Here is a 17,111-nt window from a genome sequence, read left to right on the forward strand (position 1 = left end):
ATATAACGGATTGTTATTTGCAGCCCACGTGAAGCCTCGCAGGTAGCAGGTGCTGAAAAGGACTTGCTGATTAGGGGAGAGGGGCATTACTGTTTGCTGTGGCTGCAGGTTTAGAAGCTTTGCAGAAGGGTTCCACAGGCCGCGGAGGGGCGGGGCTCAGGCCAGTAGCCCTCCAGCGCCGGCCTTTCCCTGGAGGCGCCAGCCGGGCAAGGATAGGGGGCGGGGAGAAAGAGGGGGAGTAACTGTCAAACCTCCTCGCTTGGCGCCATTATTTAAATAGTACGTGCCCGTCTCGCAGCTGTACGTGCCCGGGGCGGGGCTGCGAGCGCCCGGAGCGGGGCGGAGGCCCGGGGCGGGCCGGGGAGGTGGAGGGGAGAGAGGGGACGGGCCGGGGCGGGGCCAGGCTGGCTAGAGGGGCGGGCCTAGCGGCGGCCCCCGGCGAGGTTCACTGCGCTTGCGCTGACAGACGCAAGATGGCGGACAGTGCGGAACTAAAGGTAAAGCGCAGCTCGAATTCACTTCTAATATTCGGCCGCGGAGACGGCGCTGCTTGTGCCGGGGGGGATGGGTCCGACCCTGGGGGGCCGCTCGGGCTTGACTCCACATGGGCCTGGAGTTGTAGAGAGGATCGGCGCGCCTGGCCCCAGTTGAGGGGGCCCGGCAGCGGCGGGCCGCGGGCCCCGGGTGCCTCGGGGGCGCTGACGGGTCGTCCCCGGCGTGTTATTGTTGTGGGCGCCTCTGGCGGGGGTGGCGGGGGAAGAGATCGGGAGTCCGGAGGTGGGGGCCGCGGCTGTCTCTGGGGCTCGGCTTCTTCACCTTCCAGGCAGCCTCCCCGCCCCCCGTGAGGAGCGGGGGCAGGGGATGGGTGTTCATGTTGGGGGGATTGGGAAACCTCCCCGCCGCTGCTTCCTCTTCCTCCTCTGCAGTCCCGGGCTGCTGTCAGGCGCTCTCCTCAGACCCCCGGGAACTTGGCTCTGGCCGCCCCGCCCCTCCGTGGCTCCCTGCCGCCCCCGCCCCGGACTCGGCTCTCCCCGGCTACCCGCCTGTCAGTAGGCGCCCGGGGTGCCCGTTTGTGGGCAGCGCGATCCTGGGGCGATGGAGTGGGGATGTAGGGGAGAAGCTCCAGTAAAGTTTAGTGAACCCCAGGCTGGCGTTGAGGTTCGACTGGGGGGTAGCGGGGCAGTCTGCCTGGGCGGGACGGTACTCTTTATCTCTGATTCCGGGCAACCGCGGGGAGAAACCCCCTCGAAGGGTGTGTATTTGGAAGCAATGGTAGGTGGTGGGAAGCAGCTACTCTCCCTTCTTTTCCATCTCTTCCTTTTGGCTTGGTATGGAGGGTGAGAGGAGCCTTCGGGGGTCTCTGCACACACCATGATGGCGATGCTATAGCTGATGGAGGTGAATGGTTCGTGTTTATATCCCCCCGTTGCCTTTTGTTTGTAGGGACATCTTGCTGGCCATGTTGATTTGAACGAAATTGTCCCCTCATCCTACTTCAACCTCCAGTTAAATAGAACGTTCCTCCGTTCCTCTCAACTGTACCAATTACTCACGCCTCGCGAAATTGGATGAAAGGGTGCCCCCTTTTCCCCGCTTTTTCTCCCACCCCAATCTTCTTTACCTGATGATGGCTTCTTTACCGAAGCAGATATACCACTACACAAGCAGTTGGGGGAGGGGGGTGGAACCCTTGTGATTGGATTGTGACAAATGGGGCTCCGCTTGAATAATTTTGGTTTAGTAGCAAGCAGTTTTTAACTAACGCGTATTATTTCGAGGCTCTGAACGCGATATTCCCTTCTCTGTGGTTTCCTACGTGTGAACCGAGCAGCTGGTTGTATCCTGACCCAGAGAACTGACATCGCTGTCAGAGTGGAGATCGGGATATACAGTTGTAAATCCTGGGGGGAGAGTCGTCTTTTCCTAATTAGTAAAAATTATTTAAAGAATTATCTCTGTTACAATGAAACGATAACTCCTAGAACAGGCAAACGGCAGGTTTGTTTCTGGAGAGTTTCTCAGTGGAAAGCTTCGCCGAGAGATCGTTTTTCCCAATACATTTTCAGTGTTAACATTACAAAATTTGTATATTTAGACTCTGCCTTTGAGCGTCATTCTTTTTAATTTACTTTTAATTGCAAATTAAGGGAGAGCAAATCGAGAATGGGTGGTTTCGTTTTTTCTAGTTTCAAACTATGGACTTAAATGAAAAAGCCCCAGGAATTTGAATATTTGGAGGTAATTAACTCTTAAAAAAGTATGCAACTTTAAGGTACATGTTTTCTGTAGTTGTAAAATGCAGTTATTATGTCGCTGTGATCTTTGCATTCTAGTACTTATTTTGTTAGGAATCCTTCGGAATGATGGCTAATCAGTTCTGTTATACGTGGACTACAGAGTAAAGCTGGCTATGTTGTCACTCTTGATGCTGTCCAAAGAAACTGGTATGGAAAGCACATGCTGGGAGATTTCCTCCTTTGTTCTTTCTCATTTTAAGAAAGTGCCTTTGGGGATAGATCAGATCCCTGGTGTGAGTCTTGTTAGGTAAAGTTTCTCTTTACAAAAATGAGCCTGCATCAGATAAATGCTAAACACATGGGGGGAAACATTATTTTTCTAAAACTGGTCTCCTGTTTTGCTCTCTCCAGAATCTACTTGAGTTTTTCTAAAGGAGTTTTTTCTATTATTATGTTCTGTTGTACAGTGTTTTTTTCCCTTCAGATTGTAATAACTGCTCTTGACATACTGGTCTGTCATTGTGTGTACCAAGTACTTTGAGGAGCTGTGATAAATTGCTTAGTTGGTGAGAGCTGTGTTAAATATTTTGTTTATATTTGATTGTGGTTACATTTGCTGTTTTTTTTTTTTTTTTTTTAAGGGGAGGAGATGATCTTAGGAACGCCTACCATAGTTATTTGAGAATGTGTATATATAATTTTCTCTGCAGTAAGCTTTGGAAGATACTTTTGGAAATGATATTTTCTAAGTGGTTTTGTGTGTGTGTGGTTTTTGGAGGTAAATAGCATTTATTCCTAATAAGGAATGAAAAGTCAGAGTAAAAATTAAGAAAAACTCAGATTTTTTAAGCGTTAGGTGACAACACAGTATACCAATGGATTTCCAACTGTGAGGCTTAGAGTAAATAGAGTGATTTGTTACCTTAATTATGAATACAATCCATAGCAAAAAGAAATGTGGGTTGTAAATGTTTTTCCTCATGACCCATTTTAGTGAGGCCCTTTAAATCTAAACAAATCTGCAGGTTCAGATGGGAAAAATGGATAGGTCTGTATCTTCTGCAAGTGCAAGCTGCAACACTTATAGATACTGCCAATAAAAATTAGATTGTGAGTCATACATATCAAAAAATTCTCTGTACTCATTTGTTTATGGAAGGTTTAATTTTTCATTAGGGGAATACCCAAAAATGACATTTGTAAGAATGTAGAGAGTGAGCATTTTATTATCTTTAGGAGTTTAAAAGCAGGAGGGTGTGATGGCCAGATGATCTTGGAAGTTAATCTGACAGCTTCATGTAGCTTCTCTTAAAATACTTAATGCAAAAAAATATTTTTTTTTTTTTTTAAGTCAAATTGGGTTATATTGCCATCTTACCTCAGGAGGAACAGTGGAAAGGAAGAAATTCATTATCATTTAGTGAAGTAAATAATGGAATTCAAGGGGAAGAGAAATCAAACTTTAAAAACCATACCTTTAAAAGTAGTATCTATACAAGCCTGTCAGTAAATTATGTTGTTGTATTCTGCCTCTCTGTTTTCAAGAACTAGCCATTTAATTTTGGTCTTTGTGGTGTAATTTGTCTGCTTTTATTTTAGATGGAAGCAAGTAAATCTGACAGTTTATTCATGAGTTTGATTTGAATCTCCATAACTTGCCTTGCTGAAGTGCCACATTTAGATGGTTTTTGTTTTAAATCACCATTTTTATGAACAGCATTTAAAAACAATTTGTAAGACACTCTGGTTTTTAAGTATTTCATATAATCGTTTTGAAATATCTCCTGTTGCTCTGCTGTTTTCTCCGGGGTGATCGTATTGTCTTTCTCTTCAAAGAGTCTCTTGTAATCCCGGTTGATTGCAGTAGTGCTTAGTGGTGAGTCCATAGCTGATTAACCTTGGGTTTCTCCTGGTGAACTCCATCAACGTGCTACTCCAGGGTTCTTGGAAAGGCTTTTGAGTTCAGGGTAATTTGTACCCTTTCTTGCTCGTAACGAGGGATAAGAAAAGAAAATGGCTTAGAGTTGTAGTAGGAATGGGAAGAATTGTCTAAGTTTCTGAAAAACTGCAGTGTTTATAACGAGACGTAGTCTTAAAAAACAAAACTGCTGGTCATTATGTCATAGAATTGGTTTTAGTGTATTCTGCTGTGGCATCAAGTACCTTGGTTTTGTTTGTTTTTTAATATATGTATTTGAATAATACCTTATATGGTACTTTGCAGTTCTTAATGTATCACATTATCTCATTTGATTTTTCCATCAGTTCTTTGAGATAGGAAAGGCAAGTAGTATCTCCCTTTTATTGATAAAGTATGCCAGGAAAGGGTAAATGACTAGTCCAAGGTCATACACATGAAAGTGGCAGGCATTTAAGCCTAGGACTTGTGATTTCAAAACTCTGTGCTGTAGGCTGCCTTCAAGGTGCCATGTCAGTCCTGGAACCCTTGAGGGTGCCTCGCTCACAAAGAATTCTAGTTATGTTGTTGCTAATACTTTCCCTCTTGCTCTGTGCCAAGGTATTTTTGGATATTCCTTGGGCTTTTTGCAGGGAAGAGTTTGGAGTTTTTTAGTTGGAATCATAGGCATTAATTCTTGCAGATATCATTTTACTTGAGAAAACCTCAGAATACTGAAAAGTAAGCACAAAAATAAACAGCACCTGTAATCTCAGTACTTAGAAATATCATGGTTAGCATCTGGGTATCCATTTAGACTTTCTCTCTTAGAGCAAATGCATATGTATATTCAACACAAAAGAGAGCTCATACTCTTTATTTGTAATCTGCTGTTTTCATGGCTGTCTTTCCAGGGTAGTCAGTAGAGGTCTCTCTGATCATTTGAAAGGTAACATTGTCTTTTATTCAGCTGATACCCTGTCATTGGACTTCTCTGGTGGCTCAGATGGTAAAGAATCTGCCTGCAATGAAGGAGACCTGGGTTTGATCCCCGGGTTAGGAAGATCCCCTGGAGAAGGAAATGGCAACCCACTCCAGTATTCTTGCCCGGATAATTCCATGGACGGGGTACAGTCCACGGGGTCACAGAGTTGGACACGAGTCATTGACTAACACACATACACCCTATCATTGGACAATGGGTTACTTCCACTTTTTGCTTTTTTAAACAATGACTTGACAAACAGCCTGATACAAAAGTTTGCCAGTGTTTTATTCTAACTAAATGTATGTATTCTACAGACCGTTTTTTGTGCTTCAGGAACAGTGCAAATAGTGTTTTGATTAGGTGAGGTGTTCAATGAAAAGTAATTTTTGATTTGTTCGTTGTCTATACCTTTCTTATTTCTGTTCCTATAAATCTGTCAGATAAGGTTATAAAATGATGGCAGAGATAGATTAAGTCAACATTATATAAATGTTCTGAATCAGAACATTTGATAAAGTATGAAATAGATTATGAAAATAGAAATAGATTTTGAGAATATTTGCTTTAGCTGTGTTTTTAATCTCAAAGCAAAGTGTTGCCATATTATAAAATTGGTAGGTGACATTGTTTCGGGGAGGCTGTTAGAGCGAGGAGGTTCCTTTGGCAGTGAAAACATTTATTCTGTTTTAAAGAACCTTATGGGTTAAATCAGTTAATAAAAGTATGTGAGTTGAATTAAAAATATTACTTGTGCAATATCTGAAAAGTACTGCACTGTGGAAGGAGCAGCTGATGAAATTAAAGATATGAAATTAATCAAACTCTAAATTTTGACATGTTAAATTTGGTCCTCACCTAAATCTTCAGCATTTATGTAACAAATTGTATGACTAGGATTTTTTGGAGGTAGGTGATAGAGAAATTTTAAAATATTAAGTTTTCCTTTGCTACAATTTAAGAAATAGTGCTAATTATTATGCATTTTTTGCTACTCTTCCTACAAAGTGTTTGTGACTTTGTGACTACTACTTCCTCTTCCATGTTAAAAATTGTGGAACTCCTGTTGGTTTTGATTCCGTCTACTCTTCGTTTCATGGTAGCACATGAAAAAACTCCCTAAGTCTCCCCTCCCCTCAGAATTTTCTGGTAAAACTTCATTCTTTGTCATGAACTTCTGAAATTCATCAAAATGAAGAAATCTTTTCCTTTTCTGCTTCACCTTAGATTAAGAAACAAAACAAACCCTTTGAACATTAGCTGGTAACTTTGAAATATCAATAACTTTCATAGGACTGTTGTACATGTTCCTGTTTTCAAAAATTTCATCTCTTTCTTACCTTTCCTGCTATTCTTCTCTTCTTTTAATTTCCCGCTTTGGTTGCCCAAAGGTCAGTGTTCCCCAAACACTCCTTTCATCCTGTCACTCCACTGGCTTTTCATTGAAATCAGGATAAAGCTTTAGCTCTCAGTTTGGTATTCAAGATTTTCTAGTCTGACCCCAGTACATTTTGTGTGTGTGTTTTGCCTCCTCCACTGAACAGCAAAAGTCTTTTCCTTAAAGCCAGAGCTAGTTTGCTTTTTTCATGTTGACTAGTGTTCTGCTTTGTATGCCACTCTGTTTTCCCTTAGCCCTACCCTATGGACACGGACACAGTAGGTGCCTAAGATACGTTTGTCAAATTCCATTCAAGATTTGTTTCTGTTAGTGAGGGGGCAGATGCATATATTTATGTAACAGTCTTAAGTTGTCAGTGTTCTGAGATAGGGTCATATTGTCACACTTTTTTTCATGGCTGCTTCGTAGATGAATCCAGAATAATTCATGAAGACTGTTTTCGGTTCAGTTCAGTCACTCAGCTGTGTCTGACGCTTTGCGACCCCATGCACTGCAGCACACCAGGCCTCCCTGTCCATCACCAATTCCCAGAGCCTATTCAAACTCTTGTCCATCGCGTCGCTGATGGCATTCAACTATCTCATCTTCTGTCGTCCCCTTCTCTCCCGCCTTCAATCTTTCCAGCATCGGTCTTTCCCAGTGAGTGGGTTCTTTGCATCAGGTGGCCAAAGTATTGGAGTTTCAGCTTCAGCATCAGTCCTTCCGATGAATATTTAGGACTGATCTCCTTCAGAATGGACTGGTTGGATCTCCTTGCAGTCCAAGGGACTCTCAAGAGTCTTCTCCAACACCACATTTCAAAAGCATCAATTCTTCGGTGCTCAGCTTTCTTTATAGTGCAACTCTCACATCCATACATGACCACTGGAAAAACCATAGCTTTGACTAGACGGACCTTTGTTGGTAAAGTAGTATCTCAGCTTTTTAATATGCTATCTTGGAAGACTGTTTTAGGTTTACCTTTCACATTTAAGTTATATAGATAATAAATATATTTCTCATTGTAATGATACAGCAGTAAGTAGAGTAAAATTTTAAGTCTTCATTTTCACCCCACCCACACTTCACCCCTTGCAGCCACTTTGGTATCCTATTTTTTGAGGTGGAAAGAACATAAGCTTATTGAGGTATAATTCACATACCATGCATTTCATCCATTTATGTGCATAATTAAATGGTACTTTAATATTAATATATTCACAAAGTTGTGTAACTATTACTGCAACCAATTTCAGGATATTTTTCCCTTCCCCTTCCAAGAAATCTTGCATTCTTTAGCTATCACCCCTATTGCCCACAACTCACTCACCCTCAGGCAACTGCTTATCTGCTTTCTGCCCTATAAATTTGCCTATATTGAACACTTCATATAAATGGAATCATATGTAGCCATTTGTGTATTCATTTTTCTGTGTGTGGACATTTAATTGTGTCTAGCATTTGTAATTTATTGTATATGTCTAGGTTTGAATCAAATTAGGGACATAGAACTCAGTATTTATTAAATGAATGTACATACATTGCTATACATAATCTTATTATACATGGTATACTTTGACTTGCTTTTTTCACTTAACAGTATACTATGTTGAAGCTCTTTCCATTGCATGTTCCAAAGTGAGAATGTTTCTCTTTTTTACAATGCAGATATTTCATATGTATATTTGTAAAGGTTTAGCTTGTGGATTTATCAGTGTATATGTCTAAAAATTGTTAACTTGTCTTGATGGTTTTGCTAAATTTTTTTAATAGTTGACAATGTTTAATGTAACTCCAGTAAAGTTATATTTGAGGTTCCCGTAAGAATAGGAATGAAAACTGTCGCAGGTAAGGGTTGTTTGGCTTGAGGAGAATGGAATGCAGGCTCTTTATGGCGCGCTCGCAGTACACAGCCAGAGCAGTTCATTTTGTATTTGGGTTTTTGAATGTGAGCAAGCCTGTTCTTAGCTTCATGGCATACTGCTTAAAATAGAATTTAAACATGCTATCTTATGCTTTATGGTGAATTTTAAGACTTTTTCTTGTAGCCACATAAGTGTAATCTAAAAAATAAGATCTGAAATATTTCAGGGTAAATATTTTTCTCATATATTAAAATTATCAGTCTGGTCTGTGGGCTTCTGTGAGTTACCCCAAAAAGGGAATGTAGAAGCACCTAGCTCAGAGCCTAACATGGTAGGTATTTGGTAATTATTTGTTATTTATTTAGGAAGTATCTGTCATATTCTGTCACTCATTATATGTTTGAGTTATGACTGTGAATGAAGTGCTAGGTATCAGTTGGTTTGAGAATGTTGTCATGTAACTGCTACTATTAAGTCACTTCAGTCATGTCAGACTCTTAGTGACTCTATGGCCTGTAGGCTGCCAGGCTCCTTTGTCCATAGGATTCTCCAGACAAGAATACTGGAGTGGATTGTCATGCCCTCCTCCTCCAGAGGATCTTCCCGACCCAGGGATTGAACTTTTGTCTCTTATGTCTCCTGCACTGGCAGGTAGGTTCTTTAGCAATAGCACACCACCTGGGAAGCCTATCACCGTGTAAACGTGTATTTAAACACTCTCACAGAGGGATATGCACCAAAAATATTTGTTTCTTAATCACCCAAGTAATGCATCAGCTATTACAGTGGTTCTCAAAGTCTGTTTCCCAGACCTCTGTTAGTTTTCCAGACTCTTTCTGGGGATCCTCCAGGTCAAAACTTTTCTCAGTAAAAGTAAGGCATTATTTGCTATATTGAAAGTGGTAGTCATTCTGTCATGTCCGACTCTTTGTGACCCCATGGATTGTAGCCTGCCAGGCTCCTCTGTCCATGGGGATTCTCCAGGTAAGAATACTGGAGTGGGTACTCATTCCCTTCTCCAGGGGATCTTCTCGACCCAGGGATTGAACCCAGGTCTCCTACATTGCAGGCAGATTCTTTACCATCTGAGACATCAGGGAAGCCCATTAGCTACATTGGCATTTGCATAATCAGTGGTGGGTAAAATTGTGTGAATTAAGGCAGTAGTATTAAACTGTACTAGTTTGGAACATCATCATGTACTTGGAATTAAGATGATGAAGCAGTAAAACTTAATTTTATTATGTCTCAATCCTTGAGCACATTTTAAAGTATATTTTGTGTGATGAAAGTCCTGTAAACCGCTTTTACTAAACACCAAACCTGATGGTTAATTCAAGAAAAAGAACTAGTACAGGTTTTGAGTTGCATGCTGAACCAGCTGCTTTTTAAATGGGATACCGTTTTATTTGAAAGGCTGACAAAGTACGAAGACTTGGGTATTTGGCAGACATTTTCTCAAAACTAAATCAAGTGAGTTTGTACCACAAGACACACTGACAGTATTTGTTGCTAATGATAAATTCTGGCTCTCAAGTGAAAATAGAATTTTGGGGAGCCTTGTGTTTACCACTTTGAGCTTGATAGTTTCTCAATACTTTTGGGGGGGGATAAGATCAGTGGTGCTATTAATGAATGTCATATAGCAAAGTTGTACAGTAAAAGGGTCAAAATCAACATTGGCAGGACTACATAACTTTCAACTATTATTTTCTAAATAATCAATGCATGGTATTGCAAAATGGTAAAATGCTCCATTGGAAATGTAAGATAGATCAATGGATTTCAGTACATAAGAGTAGGAAGTGTTCATTGATTCACATTCCATTTTGGAGCAGCCTTTAAGAAACTGCCACTTCTTGAGTTTTGGTGAAGAATGAAAGAATATCCGTATCTGAAAAAAAAAATGTGGAAGTCACTTTGTGTATCCCACTCTTTGCAACCTCATGGACTGTAGCCTGCCAGGTTTCTATGTCCATGGAATTTTTCAATCACGAATACTGGAGTGGGTTGCCATTTCCTGCACCAGAGGATCTTCTGAAGCCAGGATTCGAACCCAGGTCTCTCACATTGCAGGTGGATTCAGCTACCAGGGAAGCCCCAGTTACCTGGGAGAGCTGTTGAAATATTGCATCTTTTCTCACTACATATCTGCATGCGGCTGAATTTTCTTCATGTACTCCAGTCAGAACAACCTGAAGCAGATTGGATGTGAAAGTGGATATGAAAATGAATCTGTCTTTATTAAACCAAACATTAAAGAGTTTTGCAAAAATGTCAAATACTGTTTTTGCTTTTTTTGTTTTTGAATAGTTTAATATTTTGATTTAACAAGCAATGTATTATATTTTAAATGACAATGAATCTTTCAAAATTTTCTGTTTTAATTTTTCTTTAAAAGTTTTAAGTTATGGTAATATATACGTAACTTGAAATTTACTCCTTATCCACTTTTAAGTGTATATAGTTTAATACTATTAAATATATTTACATTGTTATGCAACCAATATCCAGAATGTTCTATAAAACTAAAATTATATCCATTAGACAACAATTCCAGTTTTAACTTCTAATACAGTAAACATGAATAGATTTAATCAGAGTATTTTTTGGAGGGGGGAATCCTCTATTTTCAAGACTATAAAAAACCCAGAGAGTCAAAACTTTTGAGACCTTGAACACTCTTATGTAAGATACACAGTGTAGCTTAAAATGGGAATATCATTCTCATCTTCTTATCCATGATATTTTTTATCATTTAAAAGAAAAAAGTTGTACTTATAGATAACAGTGATCCATTTTCAAGGCAAGTTTGCTAAGCAGAGCTGTTTAATTGTATCCTGTGTCTCTATAGTAAAAATGCTAAGTAGTAATGGTTTCCATTGCATTGATTGGCATCACGGACTCAATGGACGTGAGTTTAAGTAGGCTCTAGGAGTTGGTGATGGACAGGGAAGGCTGGCATGCTGCAGTCCACGGCGTGGCAGAGAGTCAGACACGACTGAGCAACTGAACTGAACTGAATAAATGTGCTCCAATACTTTCAGTCAGTAATGGTGTGGGAATTGCGTGATTTTTTATTTTTTCAAGGCTATGTCTCAACCCTTTATTGCCATTTGTTTTTTCTATAGTAGGGGATGGAAATAGCTTGAATAAATGAAAAATCCATACAGATGTCCTCTAGCCCAATTTTAGTCGATAATTTCCTCTTTAGCAGATCTTATTAGCTCTTTCATCCGTACGTGCTCAGTTGTGTCTGACTCTTTGCAACCTCATGGACCGTAGCCCACCAGGCTCCTCTGTCCATGGGATTTCCCAGGCAAGAATACTGGAGTGGGTTGCCATTTCCTCCTCCAGGGGATCTTCCCAACCCAGGAATGGAACGCTCATCACTTTTGCATTCTTTACCATTGTACAGCCTGGGAAGCCCCATTATTAGCTCTTACTGCATATATATAAGATGGCTGATTTGCATCTGACCTATTTTGTTTTCTCCCTTTCTCTGTCGTATTAAAGTGGGACCTAGAGATTACAGGACTGAATGTTTTTCACTTTCTACTCTTCTTTATTTGAAAAACTTCAGCCTCTGTATCTCAAGCATCTTTCTGCAGGATGTCAAATTAAGATTGGAAAAGGAGGATTTTTGTCACAAAAATTATTCTATCAAAATAAAGTAGCATCTTAAAGGTGAAAGATCTTTTCTAAAGCATTTTGAACTGATCGTAATTAGAGCAAAGAACATGAATTTTGGAATTGCTGTTAATTTTCCCTCTTTAGATGGTCAGGCCAGCTATAGTTGAGACTACTGGGAAGGGTGAAGGATTGAAAATAATAACCCTTAATTTCATACTACTTTAAAAAAGTTACTTCTTGGTATATGTGGCAAGTATTTTTAAGTTTTTATAAGTGGCAACTTTGCCATGCCCAGTGGAAAGTATATAGGTAAGACTCATTTATAATTAGTCATATTTGCATATAAACTATTAATGTGTTAAAATTATTGTGTAGGTTGAATTTTGTTACTTACAGGTTGATTAGTTGCTTAGAACATGTTTTCTTATAGGTAAACACTTCAGACTGTACTGAGTTATTCTCTGGAAACTGCCGATTTTAACAGGTGATTCTGCAGAGTGTGGAGGGTGATACTGGACATCTTGTTTTGCATACAGATTTCAGTTTTCTTTGTAGCTTTGTTAAAAGTGATGCATTTTTTTGTTGTTCAGACATCTGTCATCCTAATTGCTTAACCCATTTGAAGGAATGGAGTCTGAAGGTGATGTGTGTTTGTGTGCATACAGCGAGGCTGGTGGCGGTGGTGAGGATACTGTGAATACTGTTGGAATTCAGGGAGTTTGTCCTCTATTGAAGGTAATTCTGCAAATAAAGTTAAGGGGGAAAAGGATATTGATATGAAGAGCAAGCTCTTATTAATTAGCTATGAGTTGAGAGTATTTGAAGGGGATTCCCTGGTGACTTAGACGGTAAAGAGTCTGCCTGCAACGTGGGAGACCCAGATTCAATCCCTGGAGAAGAAAATGGCACCCACTCCAGTATTCTTGCCTGGAAAATCCCATGGACAGGGGAGCCTGGTGGGCTACAGTCCATAGGGTCACAAAGAGTCAAACATGACTGAGCTACTTCACTTTCTGTTTCTTTATAGAGTATTTGAAGAAGTAAGCAGCACGCAGGACACACAATTATACCTCGTTAATATGAAAATAATTTTTTCATTTTATTTAAAAACTGATCCTTTAATATTTTCCTTTTTATAGTCTATGTCACGTTAAAAATGTAGTATTGAAGAGAATATTTTACTTTCTATATAGTTAGGCCTTTTCTTATACTCATTTATTCAGTAAATATTTGAGTGTGTATTGTGTGCCTGGTGCTGTGTTAATCATCAGTATACAAAGATAATTAAGACACGGTTCTTGACGGAAAGGAATCAGGATGATGGAGATGGACATGTACTATTTTGTGTAAATTATCTGCTTAAGATGGGCAGTAGAGCCATGCGTAATTGATCTCTACCTTTTACTTAACTTTGAATCTCTGCATTCCTGACATAGTTAAGAAAGTTAATTGTTTCTCCTCAACTTTCCCATGTGAATGATTTTGAGTAATAAAAATAGCTTTTTATTTTGAAAAATTTATGTATACAGGTTTTTAGATTCCTGTATCTCTTTTGTCCAGCTGTCTGCCCCTGCCCACAACCCTTCCTGCCCCATGGTTTTTAAAAAGTATTGTTTTGGGTTTTTTTTTCTTTTTTTTGCCAAACTAAGTTAAAGTAGTCAAAATCTTTAGGAGCAGGAGAAATTTAAATAAGTGAACATTGAAATTAACCATTTTACTCAGTTTCTGTTAAATCTTTGACAAATCTTAGCTTTTCAAAAAATTGAACACTTGTTTTATCTGTTGATTGAAACTCCAGTTTGAAGTATGATATAATTCTGAATAGACATTTTCTCTTCTTTACTCTCATAAGCTAAAGATGATTTCCGTATTGTATGGAGTAAAGAGCAATGTTTCAGTTCTTGAACCTTTGCAAGTGACCTGTCTGGAAGTTTTAGGAGCTTTATGATATGTGCTCAAACTTCATGATATGGAAACTGTGTATGGATATTTTTTCGTTCATTGTGCTGAAGTATTTGGTGGCGCAAACTGGAGGTACTTGTCTTTTATTTCTGAGAAATTTTCTTGTATTAACCCGTAAGTAATTTTCTTCTTTTCCTTTTCCGTGTTTGGTTAGAGAAATGGACCTGTGCATTTTCTTTTCTTTTTTTTCTTTTAAGCAATCAATTATTGTTCCTTGAGCTTGTGAATTAATTTTTTTTCTTCCTTTATTCTTTATGCTTCCTTTTTGTTGTTCAGTCACTCAGTCGTGTCCAACTCTTTGCAACTCCATGGACTGCAGCATGCCAGGCTTCCCTGTCCTTCACCATCTCCTGGAGTTTACTCTAACTCATGTCCATTGAGTTGGTGATGCCATCCAACCTTCTTGTCCTCTGTCATCCCCTTCTCCTGCTTTCAATCTTTGCTAGCATCAGGATCTTTTCTGAGTCGGCTCTTTGCATCAGGTGGCCAAAGTATTGGATCTTTAGCTTCAGCATCAGCTCTTCCAATGCTTCCTTTTAGGGAGGGAGTATGATAGATATTTGTGTATGGTCATTTTGTGTTTAATGGGAAGACGTTGTAAACTTGCTGCAAAACTTATGATACAAAATATTTGCTAGTGTTCAATTAGGATTTATATTGAGTGTTAATAGGAATTGTGTTCTTTTCTGAGAGAAAGCTAGGTTGCTTTAGAAAAATAAATATATATGCAGAATAATATGTATAACTTTGTAGAGCAATGTGTAACTTATAGATGACTGGTAAAACAAACACCAGACTTAACAGAGTATTCCAAAACTTTGAGGCCTTCTTTTGTGCAACCACATCCTGTTTCCTCCCCACTTCCTCCGTGCAGCTTGATTAATATGTTTTACTTTAAAAATCAAAACTAGCAGTGAAATAATAGTTTTGTGTATTATTTACTTGTAAGGTGGTTTTTAAGCCATTGCTTCTAATTAAACTATTAATTATATCACAATTCTATAAATTTTTAAATGTGACATAGCATTTTTTGAAGAGAAGGATTCCACAAGTGGAGACCTCATTTTGAAAATATATGTAACTGTGGCAGATATTCATGCCCATGGAATCTATTAATTATGCTCAGTGATGTTTGGGGAAGAAAAGGAGGCTTTGGTTAATGGCCACAGTGATCCACATTTGGTTGAGTCTTTAGAAGTGCTTAGATTTATATGTGTTTGTGGTATAGTTTATGAAGACATTAAATCAGTTATAGGAGAAATCTAGCTTTTTAGTGGATGCCTAAACCGTTAAAGGAAAAACCATTAAAGGGTTTCCTGGGTGGTACTAGTGGTAGAGAACCTGCCTGCCAATGCAGGAGATGTAAGAGACAATGGTTTGATCCCTGGGTCAGGAAGATCCCCTGGAGGAAGTCATGGCAACCCACTCCAGTATTCCTGCCTGGAGAATCCCTTGGACAGAGGAGCCTAGTGGGCTGTAGTCCATAGGGTCATAAAGAGTCGGACATGACTGAAGCTACTTAGCACGCACACATGCAAACCATTGAAAGTTATATTTGATTTTTGTCCATTGTTTTGTTTGATACACTTTTAAAAGTCTTATGTAAAGTAAAAATAATTATGCGTTTTCTGGGCTATAGATATTCTGTGTTAAATCTTGAAAACAAATAAGCACTCTCTCCTCCCCCTTCCTTTTGTCTATTTCAAGTTTGGTCTTTCATATCACAGTTGCTTACAGCAAGGTTCTTATTTATTCCATCAATAAAAATGAAGGCTGGTTTATGTACCAGACACTTAGGTTAGATGCTCAGTAGTAGGTTGGGAATGAAATAGATTCTTTGCCCTCATGAAACTTATATTCTGGGATTCTGGTTATATGGTTATATATGGTTTATATGGTTACATGGTTATATATGGTTTTCATATATTATATGAAAGATAATTTGGTTCTCCTGCACTTATATGAATCTAAATTTTTATAATTAGCAAAAAATGCTGTTTAATTTTGCAAGTTTTTAAAAAATATATATATCAAATATACCAAATAACATTGTTAGAGAAAGTCATTGGTTTTATGCATGCGTCCTAAGTGGGCTTCCCTGGCAGCTCAGACAGTAAAGAATCTGCCTGCAGTGCAGGAGAATGAGGTTCAATCTCTGGGTTGGGAAGATCCTTTGGAGAAGGGAATATCCATTCCAGTATTCTTGCCTGGAGAATTCCATGGACAGAGGAGCTTGGTGGGCTTTAATCCAAGGGTCGAAAAGAGTCAGACATGACTGAGTGACTGACATTAGTGCTATGCTTCCTAAAGGTAGTATTGGGGGAAAGGAGATATGAGAGGAACAAGGGAAAGATGCACAAGTTATCTTTCTGTGGGAAGTTTGCTGGTTACTGGAAAATTTAGTAGGATGCCTATACCTATTGAGATGGATGATTATGAGTGTATTGTAACATCTCTTTGCCTGTGTGCATGCATTCTTCTGTCTGCCTGAGTTGTAAAGTTAGAACAGGTAGAGTGTGCCAGGCATAGAGTGGGGAAGGGGATTTTGCACAGGAATGTTTAATGCTATACCATGCCCCCCCCACCAAAAAAAAAAAAAGAAGGAATCTAAGCTGAAGGGATAGAGAGTGATAAACATCACTTAACTGGAGGTCATGATAAAGTTGAGTTGTTGGAGTGAAGGTGCTTAAGCACGTAAGAATAGGTGGTAGTTGGAGAGTGGAGTATTTGAATTGGTGATTTTTGAAGGTGGTACAGGTTTTGGTGCAAAGATCTAAGGTGAGGCCATGGAAGTACGTGTGTGAGGTTGGACAGTAATGAGCAAGAGTCAGATACAGCCCAGGGTATTGGTTTGGAGCCAGTGAATGACAGGGTGAATATTATTTTAGAGCTGCATTGTTTAGTTACTTTTTTATTTTTGCTTTTAAAACATGTTATTGAAGTATAGTTCATTTATAAATTTCTGCTGTACAGCAAAGTGATTCAGTTATACACACACATATACGTGTATATATGTATATTCTTTTTCATATTCTTTTCCATTGTGGTTTATTTATTGTATTTGTAGCTATTGCACATTTGAGATGTGGCTGTGAGAAAAAGATACACTAGATTTTGAAGACATAGCGTGGAAATAAAGGAATATATCTCAGTT

At 39.2% G+C, this 17,111-nt stretch overlaps 1 protein-coding gene across 2 annotated transcripts in view; it reads left to right on the top strand.

The window, feature by feature from the left end:
- Positions 1-421: 421 nt before the first annotated feature.
- PIAS1 (protein inhibitor of activated STAT 1) overlaps positions 422-17,111 on the top strand; it is a 127,596-nt gene continuing 110,906 nt past the window's right edge. Inside the window, exon 1 of one of the 2 annotated variants that reach the window (XM_005893297.3) lies at positions 422-497. In XM_005893297.3, the coding sequence (XP_005893359.1) occupies positions 474-497 (24 nt within the window). In that variant the 5' untranslated portion in view covers positions 422-473. Of the gene's footprint in view, positions 498-1,080; positions 1,273-17,111 lie in introns of those variants that run through there. The other variant, XM_070377340.1, reaches the window with a different exon arrangement.

The sequence above is a fragment of the Bos mutus genome, chromosome 10, assembly GCF_027580195.1.
Source record: "Bos mutus isolate GX-2022 chromosome 10, NWIPB_WYAK_1.1, whole genome shotgun sequence".
In the NCBI taxonomy this organism is placed as follows: Eukaryota; Metazoa; Chordata; class Mammalia; order Artiodactyla; family Bovidae; genus Bos; species Bos mutus.